The sequence below is a fragment of the Pinus tabuliformis genome, chromosome 4_2 (genome assembly GCF_031772625.1).
Source record: "Pinus tabuliformis cultivar Carrire ecotype Pingquan chromosome 4_2, CPIR1, whole genome shotgun sequence".
NCBI lineage: Eukaryota > Viridiplantae > Streptophyta > Pinopsida > Pinales > Pinaceae > Pinus > Pinus tabuliformis.
In genome coordinates, this window is record NC_142304.1 from 1,082,832,617 (window position 1) to 1,082,848,049 (window position 15,433).

The 15,433-nt window shown below is 39.6% G+C and overlaps 1 protein-coding gene across 1 annotated transcript; it reads right to left on the reverse strand.

Moving 5' to 3' along the window:
• Positions 1-513: 513 nt before the first annotated feature.
• On the reverse strand, positions 514-1,041 carry LOC149173403 (uncharacterized). Its single transcript, XM_089426686.1, has one exon. It carries the CDS (start codon positions 1,039-1,041, stop codon positions 514-516), a length of 528 nt encoding a protein of 175 aa, XP_089282812.1.
• Between the last annotated feature and the right edge of the window lie 14,392 nt (positions 1,042-15,433).

Here is a 15,433-nt window from a genome sequence, read left to right on the forward strand (position 1 = left end):
AAGTAAAGAAGGTCGAGTTTATAGCTGGCCATACCTTTTGTTTCATTCGGGATTCTTCTACTAGCTCCAGGATCTCTTTTCCCAGAAAGTGCCATCCTGCTTGATAAAACTCTACCGTGTATCCATCAGGCCCCGGTGCTGTACCTTTCTTCATACTCATCACAATCTCCTCTACTTCTTTGAAAGTGGCTGCTCTCATCAATGCTTTATTTTTCTCTTCTGTTATTATTTTAGGGATTACCTTGCATATATTTTCTATAGCTTCTGACCGGTTTGTATGAGGTTCAGACAGAATCTCTTTATGATATTCCACCAGAACTTTTTCAATTCCTTCCTGCTCGACAATCCTTTCTCCATCTTCCTTCTTAATGGATAGAATCCTATTTCTCTGCCTGTGTTGTATCATGGCTTGGTGAAAGAACTTGGTGTTTCTTTCTCCTTCCCTCAGCCCCTTGATTTTGGATTTTTGTCTCCATAAGATCTCCTCCAGCTTCCTTTTCTCTTCTAGTTTACCTATTTGAGCCCTTCCTCTTTGCTGCTATCCTCTGTTCTTCCTTCTGTAATGATTCGTTGTTGTAATTCTTCCATATCTTTTTCTAATTTCTGTTTCTCCTCCATTATGTTTCTGAATTCTTCTTTGTTCCATTTCTTTATCTTCCCCTTCAGTTCCTTGAGTTTTAATTGAAAAGTGTGCATCTTCCCTTTTCCTTGTACTGTACTTTGAGTCCACCATTCCTCTGCTTTTTGCAAAAAAAGTGGATTTCTTAGCCAGAAGGCCTCAAATCTGAAAGGTTTTTTGCCTGAGTTTTTTTTGATATCTATTTCCAACCTAACCGGCCAGTGATCTGAACCTAGAGTTGGCATTATTTTCGCTTCTATAAAGACATCTCGATTCATGATTGATTCTGATAATAGGAATCGATCTAATCTGGAAGCTATTTGGTTCTTCCCCCCTCTTCGATTATTCCATGTATATACACCATTAATGGTTGATATATCCACCAATCTCTGTTCATTTATCATTTCATTAAATATCTCCATGTTCTGATCTGATCTCCTTATTCCTCCTTTTTTCTCCTCCACAATTCTAATCATATTAAAATCTCCCCCTATTATCCAAGGTAATTCTGGGCAGATCCTTCTAACTACTTGCACATTCCTAAGGAACCTTTCTCTTTCTCCTGGTACATGTGGGCCGTAGAATCCTGAAATGAGGATTCTTTCCTTAGTCCCTATAATCCTTCCTATACCCGTGAGCACTCTGGGCAGACTTATCCAGTTTTCAAATACTACTTCATCAGGGTTCCACAGTATTGCTAAGCCTCCCGCTGACCCATTTGCATCTTGTCCCATTACTTCATATTGTATTCTGCCATTTTTTATTATTCCTTCCATTTGCTGCATACTAATCTTTGTCTCTTGGATTATTATAATCCCTGGTTTGTCTTTCTTTAACCTCTCTTTTAGATATCTCTACTTTCCCTTACTGTTGAGCCCCCTAATATTCCAACTTATAACTATCATTTAAAACTTTTGGGAGGTTGGTAGAATACCTCTGACAGAGGTATAACTTTGCCTGAATTAACCAAAATTTCTCCAACAGTTTGTATAGTTTCATTCATCATTTTTCTACCTCTCTTTCTGCTGCCTTTGCCAGTACTGTCCATTCCCATAGAGTTGTTTTCCTGTACCCCTGCTATGCCTGTTTGGTTATCCATAGTTTTTCCTTTTTTTTCTTTATATTTTTGAAATGCTTCCTTTTATAATTTCTTCTGGGTTTCTGGTATAAATCTTTCGTCGAGGTTTTTCCATTCCTGTATCAGTTTTCTCATGATTTTTTCCTCCCCTACCTCATTTTCTTTTTGTGATTCCGTCTCCATTTGAACTTGTTCTATTAATATCTCTACACTTTCTCCTGCTCCTTCTTCAGTCTCTCCTACTATTGTTGTGTCCTTGTCTTTTGTTTCCTTGACTATTTCCATTGGTTCATCTTCTATCCCATCTTCCTCTACTAGTTTATCTTCTTTCTCTTCATTATCCTGCTGCAGAATTTTGAATTTATTATGGCTCTCTATATCCACTGGTTTTGTTTGCGTTTGTATTTTTGTTCCTTCTTTTCCAGATTTCTTCCTTCTGTTTACCTGTTGGAAACCCTTTTCCCCCTCCTCTGTTCTTTCTGCTTTCCTTTGCTCCTCTTCTTGTTGTCTTGTTATTTCCTCTTCCTTATTTACCGGGCATTGCTTGTACAGATGTCCATATTCATGGCATCTTCTACATCTGAAAGGTATGTGTTCATAGTCTATTGGTTGTTGCCATATCTCATCATGATACTCTAGCTCTATGTACTCAGGCAGCGGTTCAGCTATATTCATGTAGACGCACAATCTTGCATAAGACGTGTATTTCCCTCTTTTCGTTGATTCTGCTACCTTAACAAAGTCTCCAATTGTATTACCAATTCCCTCCATGATCTCGGGATCCCAAAATTCCACAGGTAGGCCAAATAATCTGACCCAGATTGGGGCAGCTAACATTTTTTCATTTTCAGGGTTGTATCTTTCTTCCCAATATTTCATGAACAAGCCCGCATTATTCATGAAGTAAGGTCCTTCTTCAAATACTCTCTCTTTATCTTCCAGATTTGCAAATATTACTGTAAAAAACCCTTTAGCTCCTAGTTTTAGCTCTATATGCCCTTTTGGTCTCCATCTTTGTTGTATCCATTTAAATAAATCCTTTTCTGTTGGCCAAAACCCTACAAACTTGCAGATCAAGGCATGATCTTTCATATAGCAACTATATTCCTCAAGTTTGTTATTGGGTATTACATACCTTGGTTTTTTCTGTGCCCTTGGTAAGCATCTTCCTCCTATCTTCGATTGCCATAGATTTCCCATTACTGGTGCTTCTCTACTATTCTCTCTTGGTTTGCTCTGCATTCTGCTTCCACTTGCTTCTCCTGCTGTTACATTTTTATAGGAGGGGATCTCTCCCCTCCCCTGCCGGCTTTCCATGGTTGCCTTCAGTTCTGCTTGCTTCTAATAACTCCTTGCTCTGCCAAACGAGCAGCTTCCTTTCCCCTTACTGATCGCGGAGGTTTCCTGCTATTTGCCGCTGCCGTAATCTCCTATTCTCTTCGTCTTTTGCGATCTTCCGTGCTTCAAACCCTAACCTACAGCTCCGTCCAGCATCGACCCTAACATCGTCCTCTCCTATTTATTATTGATTTTAACAATTTAATAAAAATGTAAATTTTTATTATTTAAATGAAACTTTTAAAGATATAAATAAATTTAAAATTTCACATGAATTCTGAAATTTTTTTATTCTACAATTTTAATAACTAAAATTACCCTTTTTCAGTCTTGAAACTTAAGGAAGGTAACAAGGAAAATAATAAAATTGGTAGAAAGCTTAAAATGTCTATTCTAAAGCTATTTAGATGGTTCAAAGAATTTTTTTAGAAAAGGGTAGTCCGGATTATCCACAATATTCCCAAAGAAGATCCATCTTCAAGACACAAATGAGTGATGATTGAAAGAAGAGTCAAACGTGCCAGGGAAGGTTAATAAATAATGAATGAACATAATTTTAAAAAGCCGACTAAAATACTAGCATTACCAAAAAACCTAAATTAATTCAATACAAAAGAAATAAATGATTTTTAATAATAACAAATAACAAATAAATAATAGTAATTAATTATTATTAATTGATTTAATTATTTAATTTTTGAATAATTATTAATTATTGAATTGAGGCTTTTGTGATCCATATCCAATTTTTGAGACAAATGAATTTTGATGTGATTATGGCCGAAAACCTGTCTAAAAATTTATTAATTAATAAAATAAATAAATGAATAATAATAATTAATTATTATTAATTGATTTATTTATTTATTAATAGAAATAAATAAATAATAATGATGATGATGACGATGGTTAACGTCCACTGAGACCAGACTTTGGTCTATCGAACCTAAAGAAATGAATTTTCCTTTTTTTTCCCTTGGAAAAAGTCGTAATTTTCATTAATGAGGAAAATTACATTTTATAGATGCCAGTGGCATATACTGTACTATGGGCTAGGTATTCGAAATAGAAAGAGGTGTACTCCACGCAGGGAGACACTGCTCTGGGCTATGTTTTTCAATATGATTTATGTACTTACTCTACGTAGAGAGTATCAAAAAACAACCGTCATGTGTAGAACTGCTTCATAAAAAGCTTCATATAATATTTATATAAAGACAACAAAAAATATATAACAAAATATTTATGTCCAGCTCCCATTGAGCTTTACTATTATGATATTTCTATAAAAGGTATATGATAATACTGATGGAAGGTTCCATTAGTTTTCTCCAGTATGCTCCAAGTTCCTATAGGCCTGTGCGCTGCTTCCTTGGATAGTAGATCGGCAGCTATGTTTCGCTCCCTATATATATGTTGACAAGTAAATGCGTCAAATAAATTTATGAGTCTGAATATTTCTTCCATGATGTGTCTCGAAGAAAAATAATGACAAATTGTAGCTTTGTTTATCCAATTACATATAGTTTTTGAATCTCCAAATAGCTATAAGTTTCTGCACTGTTTTTCCAAAGAAAAATGAATGGTGTATTTTGTTGCTGAAAGCTCAGCAAAATTGTTCGTTCCTCTGCCCAAACCCATTTGTATTTTGTAAAAATGGTTTGTTGTGATATGAAGGATAGCTCCTCCCCCACATCTAATGTCTTGAGCTGAGCCATCAAAGTATGCCCAGGGGTGAGATTGGTTTATGCTATTGGGTATGATATGCATGGGATTGGGATTTTTTTCCTCCTTTGGAATCTATTGGTAGTTTGCTAGGATTTGTGCAGTGATGGCCAACCAGTGGTGGGGGGGGGGGGGGGGGGGGGGATTTTGAAAGATAATTCTATTTCGGGCAATCCATATGGCCCAACAAGTAAGTAAAGGGATTTTTTTTGTTTTTTTCTGAGGATACAGTGGACCACCAACCCTCCTGGGCTTCCTGAACAGTTGTTCCTTGCCACATAGGGATCGAGGGTATATGAGAATGAATAGTATTCCATAGCTCCTTTTTGCATGGGCAAGTAAGAAAGAGATGATTCCCAGATTCATTATCGGATTTGCAAAGGTCGTACCAAAATGGTCCATGAAGAGATCTCTTGATCAAATTTTCTCCTGTTGGGATTTTGTGACACAGAATGGTCCAAATGAGGAGCCTGGACCGGGGGGTGATTTTATTTTCCATATACTTATCCACCATGGTTCACACTGTGGTGGTTTTAGTGAGTTCATAAGACTTATGTATCCCTCCTTAGGTGAGTATCTTCCATGCTTTGCATGTGCCCAAATTAGCTCATCCTACCCTTCTTGTATCCTAATATGGGATTCCGTGAGTGCCTCGTGTACTCTTTCCAGTGCTGCTACCATTGTCGAGGGATCTATAGTGTCCTCCCAGATTTCCATGCTTGTTGCAAAAATGTAGAGCAATCATTATCTGCTATTTGGCTAAGGTGAGAGATCCCTCTGGAAGTGAGGTATGTTCTAAGCTCCTGTGGGAGTCTATGAGCATTCCCACATCCAATCCAGGGGTCCATCCCTATTTTAACAACTTCTCCTGAAATTATTCTCCATGTGATTCCATCCCTGATAACGAGCATAGCTTGTAGGATTGCTTTCCATATGTTAGATTTTCTATCTTGTGTCCACTGAGGTTGTCAAATCCAATCCATAAGATTTAAAGGTTCTATGTATTTAGATGTTGCCACCTTAATCCATAGGCTATGCGATGTGACTAGCTGCCACCCTAGTTTGGCCGCCATGGCTTTGGAGAAAGAGTCTAGTCTTTTGATTCCCCATCCTCCCCATTTCTTTGGGAGTGCCAAAGAGTCCCAATTGGACAAGGTGAAGATCGTTCTAGGTTGATTCCCTCTCCATAGGAATCTACAACAAAGGTTTTTAATTCTGGCCAGTATTCTGTTAGGAATCCATGCTAAAGACACCCAATATACTGGAGTTGCTTCCAGCACTGCTTTTATGAGTATCAGTCTTCCTACTCTTGATAAATATTTTAGGTACCAGATGTTTAGCCTTTTCTCCAATTTGGTTATGAGCCAGATCCAATCAGCATTCTTATAACCATGTGGCTTTAATCTATAACCCAAATATTTTAGTCCCTTGTCTAGTTGCAGTAGGTTATAGGGGAATCTTCTCAAGGCATATTGAATCTCGTATGGTGTGCATCCTATAGCCATTATAGAGGATTTTTCATTATTAACCAACATGCCAGTGGCTGCTAGGAATATAGTGAAGGAATTGAGGAGTGCAGTCACATCTCCTATACTCCCATTTAGGAAAAGTAGCACATCATCCACAAATAGCAAGTGTGTTATTGTGCATCCTTCAGTGATGCAGATCCCCCTTAGTCTGCCTCTTCGATGTTCCTCCTTTATCAAACGACTGAGACCTTCCATGATGAGTAAGAAGAGGAGTGGGGACAGTGGGCATCCTTGCTTGAGGCCTCTTTCGGAGTGGAAGAAAGGAGAGGCCGCACCATTTACGAGAACACTGAATGTTACATTAGTGATACATCTCATAATCCAACTTATGAATTCATATGGGAAACCTAGGTGCGTTAAGAGAATTTTGATGTATATCCAGTTGACTTTATCAAAGTCTTTCGAGAAGTCAACTTTCAAAACCATACCCTTTAGCTTGTGGGTCTGGATAGAATGTAGCATCTCTTGTGCCATTCCGACCGCTTCATGTATTTGTCTATTCTGTAAAAATGAAAATTGTTCAGTTGAGATATGGTTTGATAAGATTGGTCGGAGTTGATTTGCTATAATCTTGGAGATGATCTTGTAGATACAGTTACATAAGGAGATGGGCCGGAAATCATTGAAGGACATGGGATTGTCCGAATTGGGAATAAGGGCAATAAAAGTTGAGTTATAGGCCTCATACATTCTTCAAGAGGCTCTGCATTCCTCTATAGCTTGTAATAGGTCCCCCCCAAGAGTATCAAAGAAGGGTAGGTAGAATTCCACATTCTAGCCATCCGGACCAGGGCTTTTGTCTCACTTAAAACATTTGAGAGTGTCCTCCAGTTCTCTCAGGGAGACCTCCTTTATTAATTCCTCGCTTTCTTCTTGTTCTAAAAACCTTGGGAATAGTTGGGTTGTCCTCATTATGTCTCCCAGGGTGGCATTTGGTGTTGACTTATAGATGTTCCTGAAGTGGGCAAAGGCCATAGCTGCCAGCCAAGGAAAGGTTTTCATTGGTTCTCCTTGTTCATCTGATAGCTGCCAAATAGTATTGATAGCTTTGCACCCATTTGCAAATTTATGGTAGAACTTGGTATTGTCATCCCCTTCCTTAATCTAGATGGCTCTGCTTCTCAATCTCCAGCTCTCTTCTCTATTCTTAAGAATCTGGTTTCTCTTAGCGAGAAGAGAGGTTATCTGCTCTTTGTGCTCAGTGGAGGAGAAGATATCCCTCATGGTCATTTTCATACTTCTCAATGGCTTCTTCAGTTTGTTTGAGAGTATGGTATTCTTACGATCTCTTCTTATGAGCCCATTGCTTTGAGAGGCTCTTCAGTTCTTTTAGTTTTTTTTTCAAATCCTTCCGATATAGTCCTTTTTGCCGCTAGGGGATCAGTCCTCTAGTAATTTTTTACTAGTTGGATATATTCAACGTCCCTCAATCATGTTGTATTAAATTTTAAAGGACTTTTTGGTTTGTTCATACCTCCTCTGATTTCCAAATAGATCGGCCTATGGTCTGATATTCTGCTAGAGCCCACCCACTGTCTATATCCCTACCCCAAGGTTAGCATATGCTCCTTAATGAGATATCTATCTAGTCTTCTAGAGAGAATGTCGCTCCTGATTTGTTGTTTCTCCAAGTGGGCAATATTTTAGGGGAGGGGATATCTATGAGATTATGATCCTCTAGATTGGCCTCGAAAAAATCTGAGAGGATATCCCTTTGGGCATTGTGTCCCCATGATTCCGCAAAGCCGGTGGAGAAGTTTAAATCCCCCCTAGAACAAGATTGTCCTTTTGAAGGATGTGTGAGTCTAGGAGGTTGCTCCAATATTCCTCCCTATTGTGACAGGGACCATAAATGTTGATGATCCTGAGCTCAATATCAAGCTCTGAGGAATATATGTCAGCTCCTAGGTGGCCCGAACTCCCCCATGCATTACAGATTCTGATAGATTGATTTTTTACCCCCAACGCAAGACCCCCTGACCTCCCTAATGCATCTAGGGTATGGAATGTCCATCTAGGTAGCCAGGATTCCAGGACGTGGGTAATGACACAACCCTGGCCTAGGGTTTCTTGAAGAAAAAGAATATAAATGGGTTCTGCTGAGAGTAGTCTCCTCATGGCTAATTTTTTTGTAGGGCTAGCCAACCCTCTATAATTGAAAGAGAGAAATTTCATGGAGGAGGGGGTTCTTAGGTATTCACTACTCTAAGTACCCAATCGATGGCATGATGTTTTCCCGCAACTATCTCTTACAAAGCTTGTAGCTTAGCTTTAGATAGAGAGGAGTGTCTGCCTCTAGTCGTCTTTAGAGGAAGGGGGGAGGTGATGAGGCCGATACCTAGAGAGTTAGGGGCCTAAGAGCGAAACTTGGCTCTAGTGGGGTATCTGAAAGGTGGAGGGCTGGAATGAGTGGGAGGAACAAGTAATTGGAAATTTGGGAGAGGTTTACCAGGGAAAGATGGTTGAGTGCAAGAGATGGTGCGGGAGGGGGGTTTGATAGGGAAATCCATAGCCTTGGGAGGGTTGAAGGTGTGAGGAAAGGATTGAATTGAAAAGAACTGTTCATAACTAGTTTCAATGCAGTGTGTAGATACATTAGAGTAAACAGAGGAGGAGTTTGCAGTCGACATACCCATAGAGAAAGCAGCCTCAGTAGCCGCCCTTTCTTTGGTTAGAGGAGGAGAGGGTGCTCTGATGGGTGCCTTTCCCCGCTTCTTTCTGGACACCTTTGTGGGCACAGGTAATGCTTCAGAGTGTGCCAAATTTTCTACCTCTTCCCCCCCTAGAGGGCTACCCTAAGCTTGTGCGTTTTTCTGCAATGTATCCTTCCCCTTATCCTCGGTCCTTTCCTTCTTGTTCAGCGGACAATCTTTGTACAAGTGTCCCACTTTGTGGCAACATCTGCATTGGAAAGGGACACCTTCGTAGTCTAGGGTTTGCTTTCGGGAGAAGGTTTTCCACTATAAGATGATGTGCTCCTATAGACCGCCTCGAGTATTCAGGTGAATGAGAATCCTAGCATATGCCATCATGCCTGAAGCCAGATATGATCTATCGTGGTCGAGGTAGGTTCCCATAGAGTTGCTGATGCAGCGGAATATATCCTCTGACCATAATTGTAGGGGCAGTCCTAGTAGCCGAACCCATATAGGGCCAACTCCTATCTGTTCTTTTACAGGGTCAAAAAGAGGGTTCCATAGCCAGAGAAGAACTGGAGCATGCTCGAAATGCCAGAAGGATGACAGGACCCAGTTTGTGTGCTCAGCTCTGGCAAAGCGCAGAGCAAACCATCCTCTAACAAAGGTTTGAATAGTTGGGAGGTTCGCCAAGTGCTGCCCCCATACCTCCGAGGCCCACATCTTAAGCCTAGCAATTGTGTAGCTATGGCCATGAATTCTTCCTACCAGAACCCGGTCTGTCGTGTCCATGGTGTCACCCCACTAAATGTCCTCCCCGAGTCTGAGGATAACATCTTCGCTTCTAACCTTGAAGCACTTCCTTTTTTCCCCTCCGTGATGGCTCTTCAGGGTCCTCCGAATTTTCCACTGACTGGTTAGGGTTTGGATCAGGGTTTTCAGGGCAGGGATGTTCAACCGCTGGAATTGATTCCGAGAGAGGGGGTATCGCCACGTAACTGCCTGATGGAGGCACCTCAGGTTCCAAAACTTGTGGGTTTCCCTGGGCCAGGGTGTGGGTTCTTAGAGGGTTGGTTGAAGATTCACCGGGGTGGGATGAGAGGGGGCTTTGAGAGCCAGCCGCCTCAGGATTAGGGTTGAGGTAGGCAGAACAAAGGTTGTAGCCGAGGGTGACTGTGACAGCAAGGGAGGAAAGAGCCAGATCGAAGGAGGCTCCAAGAAAGTTACTATGGAGCAGGAAGGTCCTAAGATGGAAGGAAGACCCGCAATGGTAGCCGACAGGATGCAGCAGAAGGAAAGGAGTTCGTTCGTGGAGGGGCGAGGGGTTTGCCAGATATTGACATTCTCCAACAGGTTTTCTAAATATTCTACTAGGTCAAGCTCCATACCTATTCCAAGGTGATCTCCGCCAGCTGCCTCTAGGACCATCGTAACCATTGCTGCGGGGAGGGTATTGGAATGCGGTGGGAATGCAGTGAATGTGGAGGAGACAGCAAAAAATGATGTTACGGAGAGGCTCAGCAAGTTACAGGTGACGGGAACTGCTGTGGGTGTTGCAGCCAAAGGGAGAATAGATGACAACAGCTAACAGGTAGGTAGGGGGAGTAGGGTGCAATCGTGGTGGCCATCTGCAGAGTATCCCTAACCCTTTTAGGACAGCCTTCACAGCTCCATCTTCCTCCAACCTGTACTCGATCCAGTTTCAAGATAATCTGTACGTTGTATATTTGTATGTAAAGAAACAAATTATTTAGTTTGATTTAAGATTTTATTCCTATGCTCAAAAAGCTTGGAGAGAAGCCTCCGGAGCTCACTATAATTTTGACATCGTAAAAGGCTAGGAAGGTCAGTATTGCAACAACGATTATGAAACTGGGATCTAATGTGGTCGTATGCAGGGCACTCTAATAGGAAGTGATTTTCATCCTCGATGTTCATATTCTCACAAATATGGCAGATCATTTCCATCCATGGTGTTTTAGGAACTACCCAATGACCCGTTTCACTATGGAGCTCATGAGAGTTCGTTCTAATCTTGGTTATATTAATTTTCTTCTTTGAGCTAGTTAAAATAAAGAGATACTTTTGATATTCTAGGGTGGGGTTGATGACCTCCTTATAATATCTTAATTTTTTTTTAGCTCCTAAATCTTTCTCACACCACAATTTTTATTTGAGCTTAGAATTAACCATATTTTTAATGTTATTAACGTTTTGCAATGCAACATTCTCGTCAATCTACCAATGGCTTAATCAGGCCCTGGTGTCTTTATACCAACCTCATTTGAGCCTTAGGTGGTTTTGGCTGGAATTTAAAGCTAGCTTAGGAAGTATATGGTCTCCTAAGTTATTGAATTTGTGCTTGTACAATAGAAGCCTAGTCATAGCTAGGCTCTCGATAGGGGAAAGACCCACTTCTATAAGGAGAATAGGATAGGGTGTATTGCTTTTAATTTTGAGGTTATACGTTATATAATGCTTCAAGATTTACTCGATCATTCTCCAGGATTCTCTAGAGATGCTACAACCCCAAACCTCACATCCATATAAGATAACATGAGTGACTAAAGTTTCAAAGAGGAACTTCTTTCTATCCCACATTACGAGGTTTTCTGTTTTACACTTATTTTCAAGACCAAAATAAGCTTTCCACCCCTAATTAATCCTTTTATCAATGCTATAGTTCCAGTTGAGCTTGTGATCAATATCAATTCCTAGGTACTTGTAAGAAGACACTTCCTCCAAGCTACTATTGTCATACATAAAATTAGTGTAAGTATCCTTCTTGGATTTCATAATCATAAATTTTATTTTGTCAGTGTTAACGATCATACCCATGGTAGAGCAGAAATCCTTAAGGAATCTAAGCTGCTTATCAAGATCAGATGGGAACCTTGTGAGAAGAACAATATCGTCAACATAGAGAAAAAGGATGATGACTATCCCAGCTAAGATCGTGCCAGCACATCCTGCTTCCTCTAAACAACCTTCTAGCTTGTCGATGTAAATTCCAAATAGGGTAGGGGAGAGGGGCCAACCTTGTTTAACTTCGATATTACACTTAATATCTTTCCACCACCCTCATTTCTCTTTAACTTGGCAATTACATTCTCATATAACCTTATAGCGGCAACTCTCAACTCGAAAGGAACCTTTATCTCTTCTAATCTATTCCATAGGTTGTTTCTAGGAACCGTATCGAAAGCCTTTCTAAGTCCACAAAGTAACAAAAGAGATTGGATTTATCATTGCGGAATTCCTCCATGATGATCCTAAGCATAAGGAGGTGGTCCGTTGTTGGGTGCTACCTTCTAAAACCCACTTTCCCTTTAGCCCGCTTGCCTTTACTTTCAAGCCATATGCTCAACTTCTTTTCAAAAATAATACGATATAACTTGGCTAAGAGAGGGCTGATCATAATTGTCTGATAATTAGAGGGATTATTTGTATCCCCACTTTTAAAAATAGGGATAATGAGGCTCTGAGTCCATGGTTTACGGAACCCTTGCTTGACTGCTTGATTGAAAAGGTTGTGGATGTGGGGGATGAGGACAGGACCTCCAATTTTTAAGATTTCCACTCGGTAACCTTCAATGTCCTTAGCTTTCCCATTTTCCAAGTGTTTAACCCAAAAATCAATTTCCTCTAATGATAAAACTTCTTTCGTTGTGAGCAGGGTTTCAAAGTTATCCATGACATTTGGAGATTCATAGAGCTTTTTAAGATAGGAATTCCAGTCGTGTAAAGCAATTTTAGTATTATCTTTAGTTTTCCTAGTTAGAATCTGCCTCCAAAATTTCTTAGAAGCTATCTTAGAGAGGTGTAAAAGATTCTCTTGTATTTTACGAATATACGGCCTTTTTTCCTTTTGGTTAGGGCTTTGTATATTTTTATCTTGCCAATTTTAAGAGATTCATCAACTACTTCCTTAATTTCTCTCCTTGCACTTTTACAATATTTGTCATACCATGGGTTGGTTTTGCTATTTACTTTATTACTTGAAATTTCAATTGAGAACTTGTTAATAGAATATGAGAGGGTTGTAGTAAAATTATGATAGATGTCTTCTATGTTGTCTATACTAGATAAAGGAAGAAAACTAGTTTTTAATTCATCTAGAAAGAGATCGTTTTTATTTCTATCAAAGATTAAGTTATTTTGGCTATAAGGATTATCTTCTATGGGATCTCTATGCATGAAAAAATGAAAGTTATAAGTAAAGGCCTATGATCAGAGTTAGGCTCGTGGTCATTTAGGATGTCAAAATTTATTATTTCGTTGTATAAAGGGACATCGGAAATAACATAGTCTACCCCGCTGCGACCAAGCCCATGGATGCAGGTCATGTGGCTAGAATTGGGCCACTTCTTTCAACTGTTGCAAATTATGAAATCCTTAGCACTACAGAGCTTGACTAGCTCCGACCCAAGCAAATTCTCCCTGAGGTCTTCAGAGCTCCTTTTGTACTGGCTAACTAGAGTAAGTTCTTTGTCTAACTAAAGAGGATTGGGGTTGGAATGATTGCTTAGAAGAATAGCTTGGTTGCTTGAAGTTCAAGCATTAAATTCATCCATTAAAAGGATATTACCTTCATTCCTTAGGCTAGAAATATCATTCTCTAAACCATTGTAAGGACTTTTTTTATCTAGACTCTTTTTCTTATAGAAGTTAGAATTGATGGGGGGAAAATAACAGATTGCTATGTAGGTCTTTCTATCATTAATGACAATAATATCTATCCAACTATACTGGTTGTAAGGGTCATTTTTATAAATCCTAGCACAGGCGGAGATGTTCTTCTTAATGTAACAAGCTATACTCCCAATTCCTCTACGAGAAGATCGCTTATTCCAGGTAGACCATAGTGCAAAGGCATCTATGTTAGGGACCTTATATTCTTCGTGCTCCCAAGTTTCAACAAGAAATATAATATCAACATTATTCGAGATCCAACTTAGCTTGGGGCCTTTATTCCATGGAAAGCCCTGGCAGTTCCAAGAAATCATCTGGAGCATGTTGAATTTCTACTTATTACTATATTTTTGGTTTCTATCTCGAATAACGACTTTTCTATTTCTGATTATTGCCCATTTTCCTTCCTTCTTAGCTTCTTTTACCTTTTGAACCTCCTTTCTTAATTCTTCTTGATCTTCTGGAATGAGATCTTCATTTAGACTTGAGGTTTTACTAAGTATGTCATACTTATGGTCAGTAGAGCTCACCTTTATTCAGATCAGCCTTTATTCTCGGTTAATTTCCCCAACCTTATTACTTCTGTGATAGACATTGATTCAATTTGTAATCTATTATGTAATTCTGTCTGGGCTATGGCTAAAGTATCCTCGTCTACCTCCTCTTTCAAAGCAAAGATTATAAGGTTCAAGGCCCTTTTGCTATGCTCATGGTCTAATTCTATCAATTATTTCATTTCATCTTTAATTGGTTTGATATCTAATTTACCTGCGACACTATTTAGGGTGAGGCGGCTATTAACTTTTTCTTCTAGTTCTTTAATCATGTCCTTCATTTTAAGACTCTCTAAAGTATCAGCGTCTTCTTGCTGGGATGTTTGGTTCGTATCTTGGTTTTGTTTTTCTATAACTTGCAACCTAGTCTCCATTGCCTCCATTTTATTCTCCAATAGTTCTATTTTGTTTTCTATTTGTTTTTGGATCTTGTCTTCAAGAGATGTGAATCTATTTTCCAACATGGCTTGTAACTCTGTTTGTAGCTTGACTTCTCTTTCTTCTCTACATTTCTCTAAAGACTCTAAGACTCTATATATTCATACAGGCTCTGTAGAGTAACTGTGCTAGGTCTACCTTTGGTAATCTTTGGTAGTTGTGGTGAATTATTCATACTTGAAAATATATGAGCAGATATGTATTAGAAAAAGATAAGGAATGTGTGCACCTAATATCAGCAAACCGGACTATAGACCAAATGTGCCCCGGATTAGATCGAACCGCAGCCTGTAAACCAGATTCAAATATTGTTATCGTCACCTCATAGCAGAGCCATGTTCCAATATTATCACAGAGGTATTTAAGAATTCACCCTCATCGCAGATCCACAGAGATCAAAGGTTCATAGACCCACAGATCCGTGGCTTTGACGGCTTGACAGTCTGCTTGTACAACTCTCGCAGAATGCGTTCCTTTCGCTTTTTCTTGTTGGCTACAAATTTGATTTAGCCCAAAGCCTTCACTTTACCCCGGTTAGGCTCTGCGCTTTATCAAACCCTTGGCGATGGAATTATTCAGGAGGAGTAAGAATCCCCGCAGCTTTTGCAAACCCTCAACAGGATGTCCGTAACTTTTGTAACCCTCGACAGGAGGTCACAAGGTTGGTGATTCGATGTTTTGTCTCTATAAATGGATCCACTCCGCTTAGATAAAATCACTGCAGATGTCTAAAAAAAATACTTTGCCTTTCATTGAATCGAATAGAGAGGCACCAACTTTGAACGCAACAACAATTTATTTTCATTGGCATGCCCTAGTTTTTT

Bases quoted from the DNA above. Each gene is read 5' to 3' on its own strand.
- LOC149173403 (XM_089426686.1), bottom strand. From the start codon at position 1,041: ATGGAGATATTTAATGAAATGATAAATGAACAGAGATTGGTGGATATA.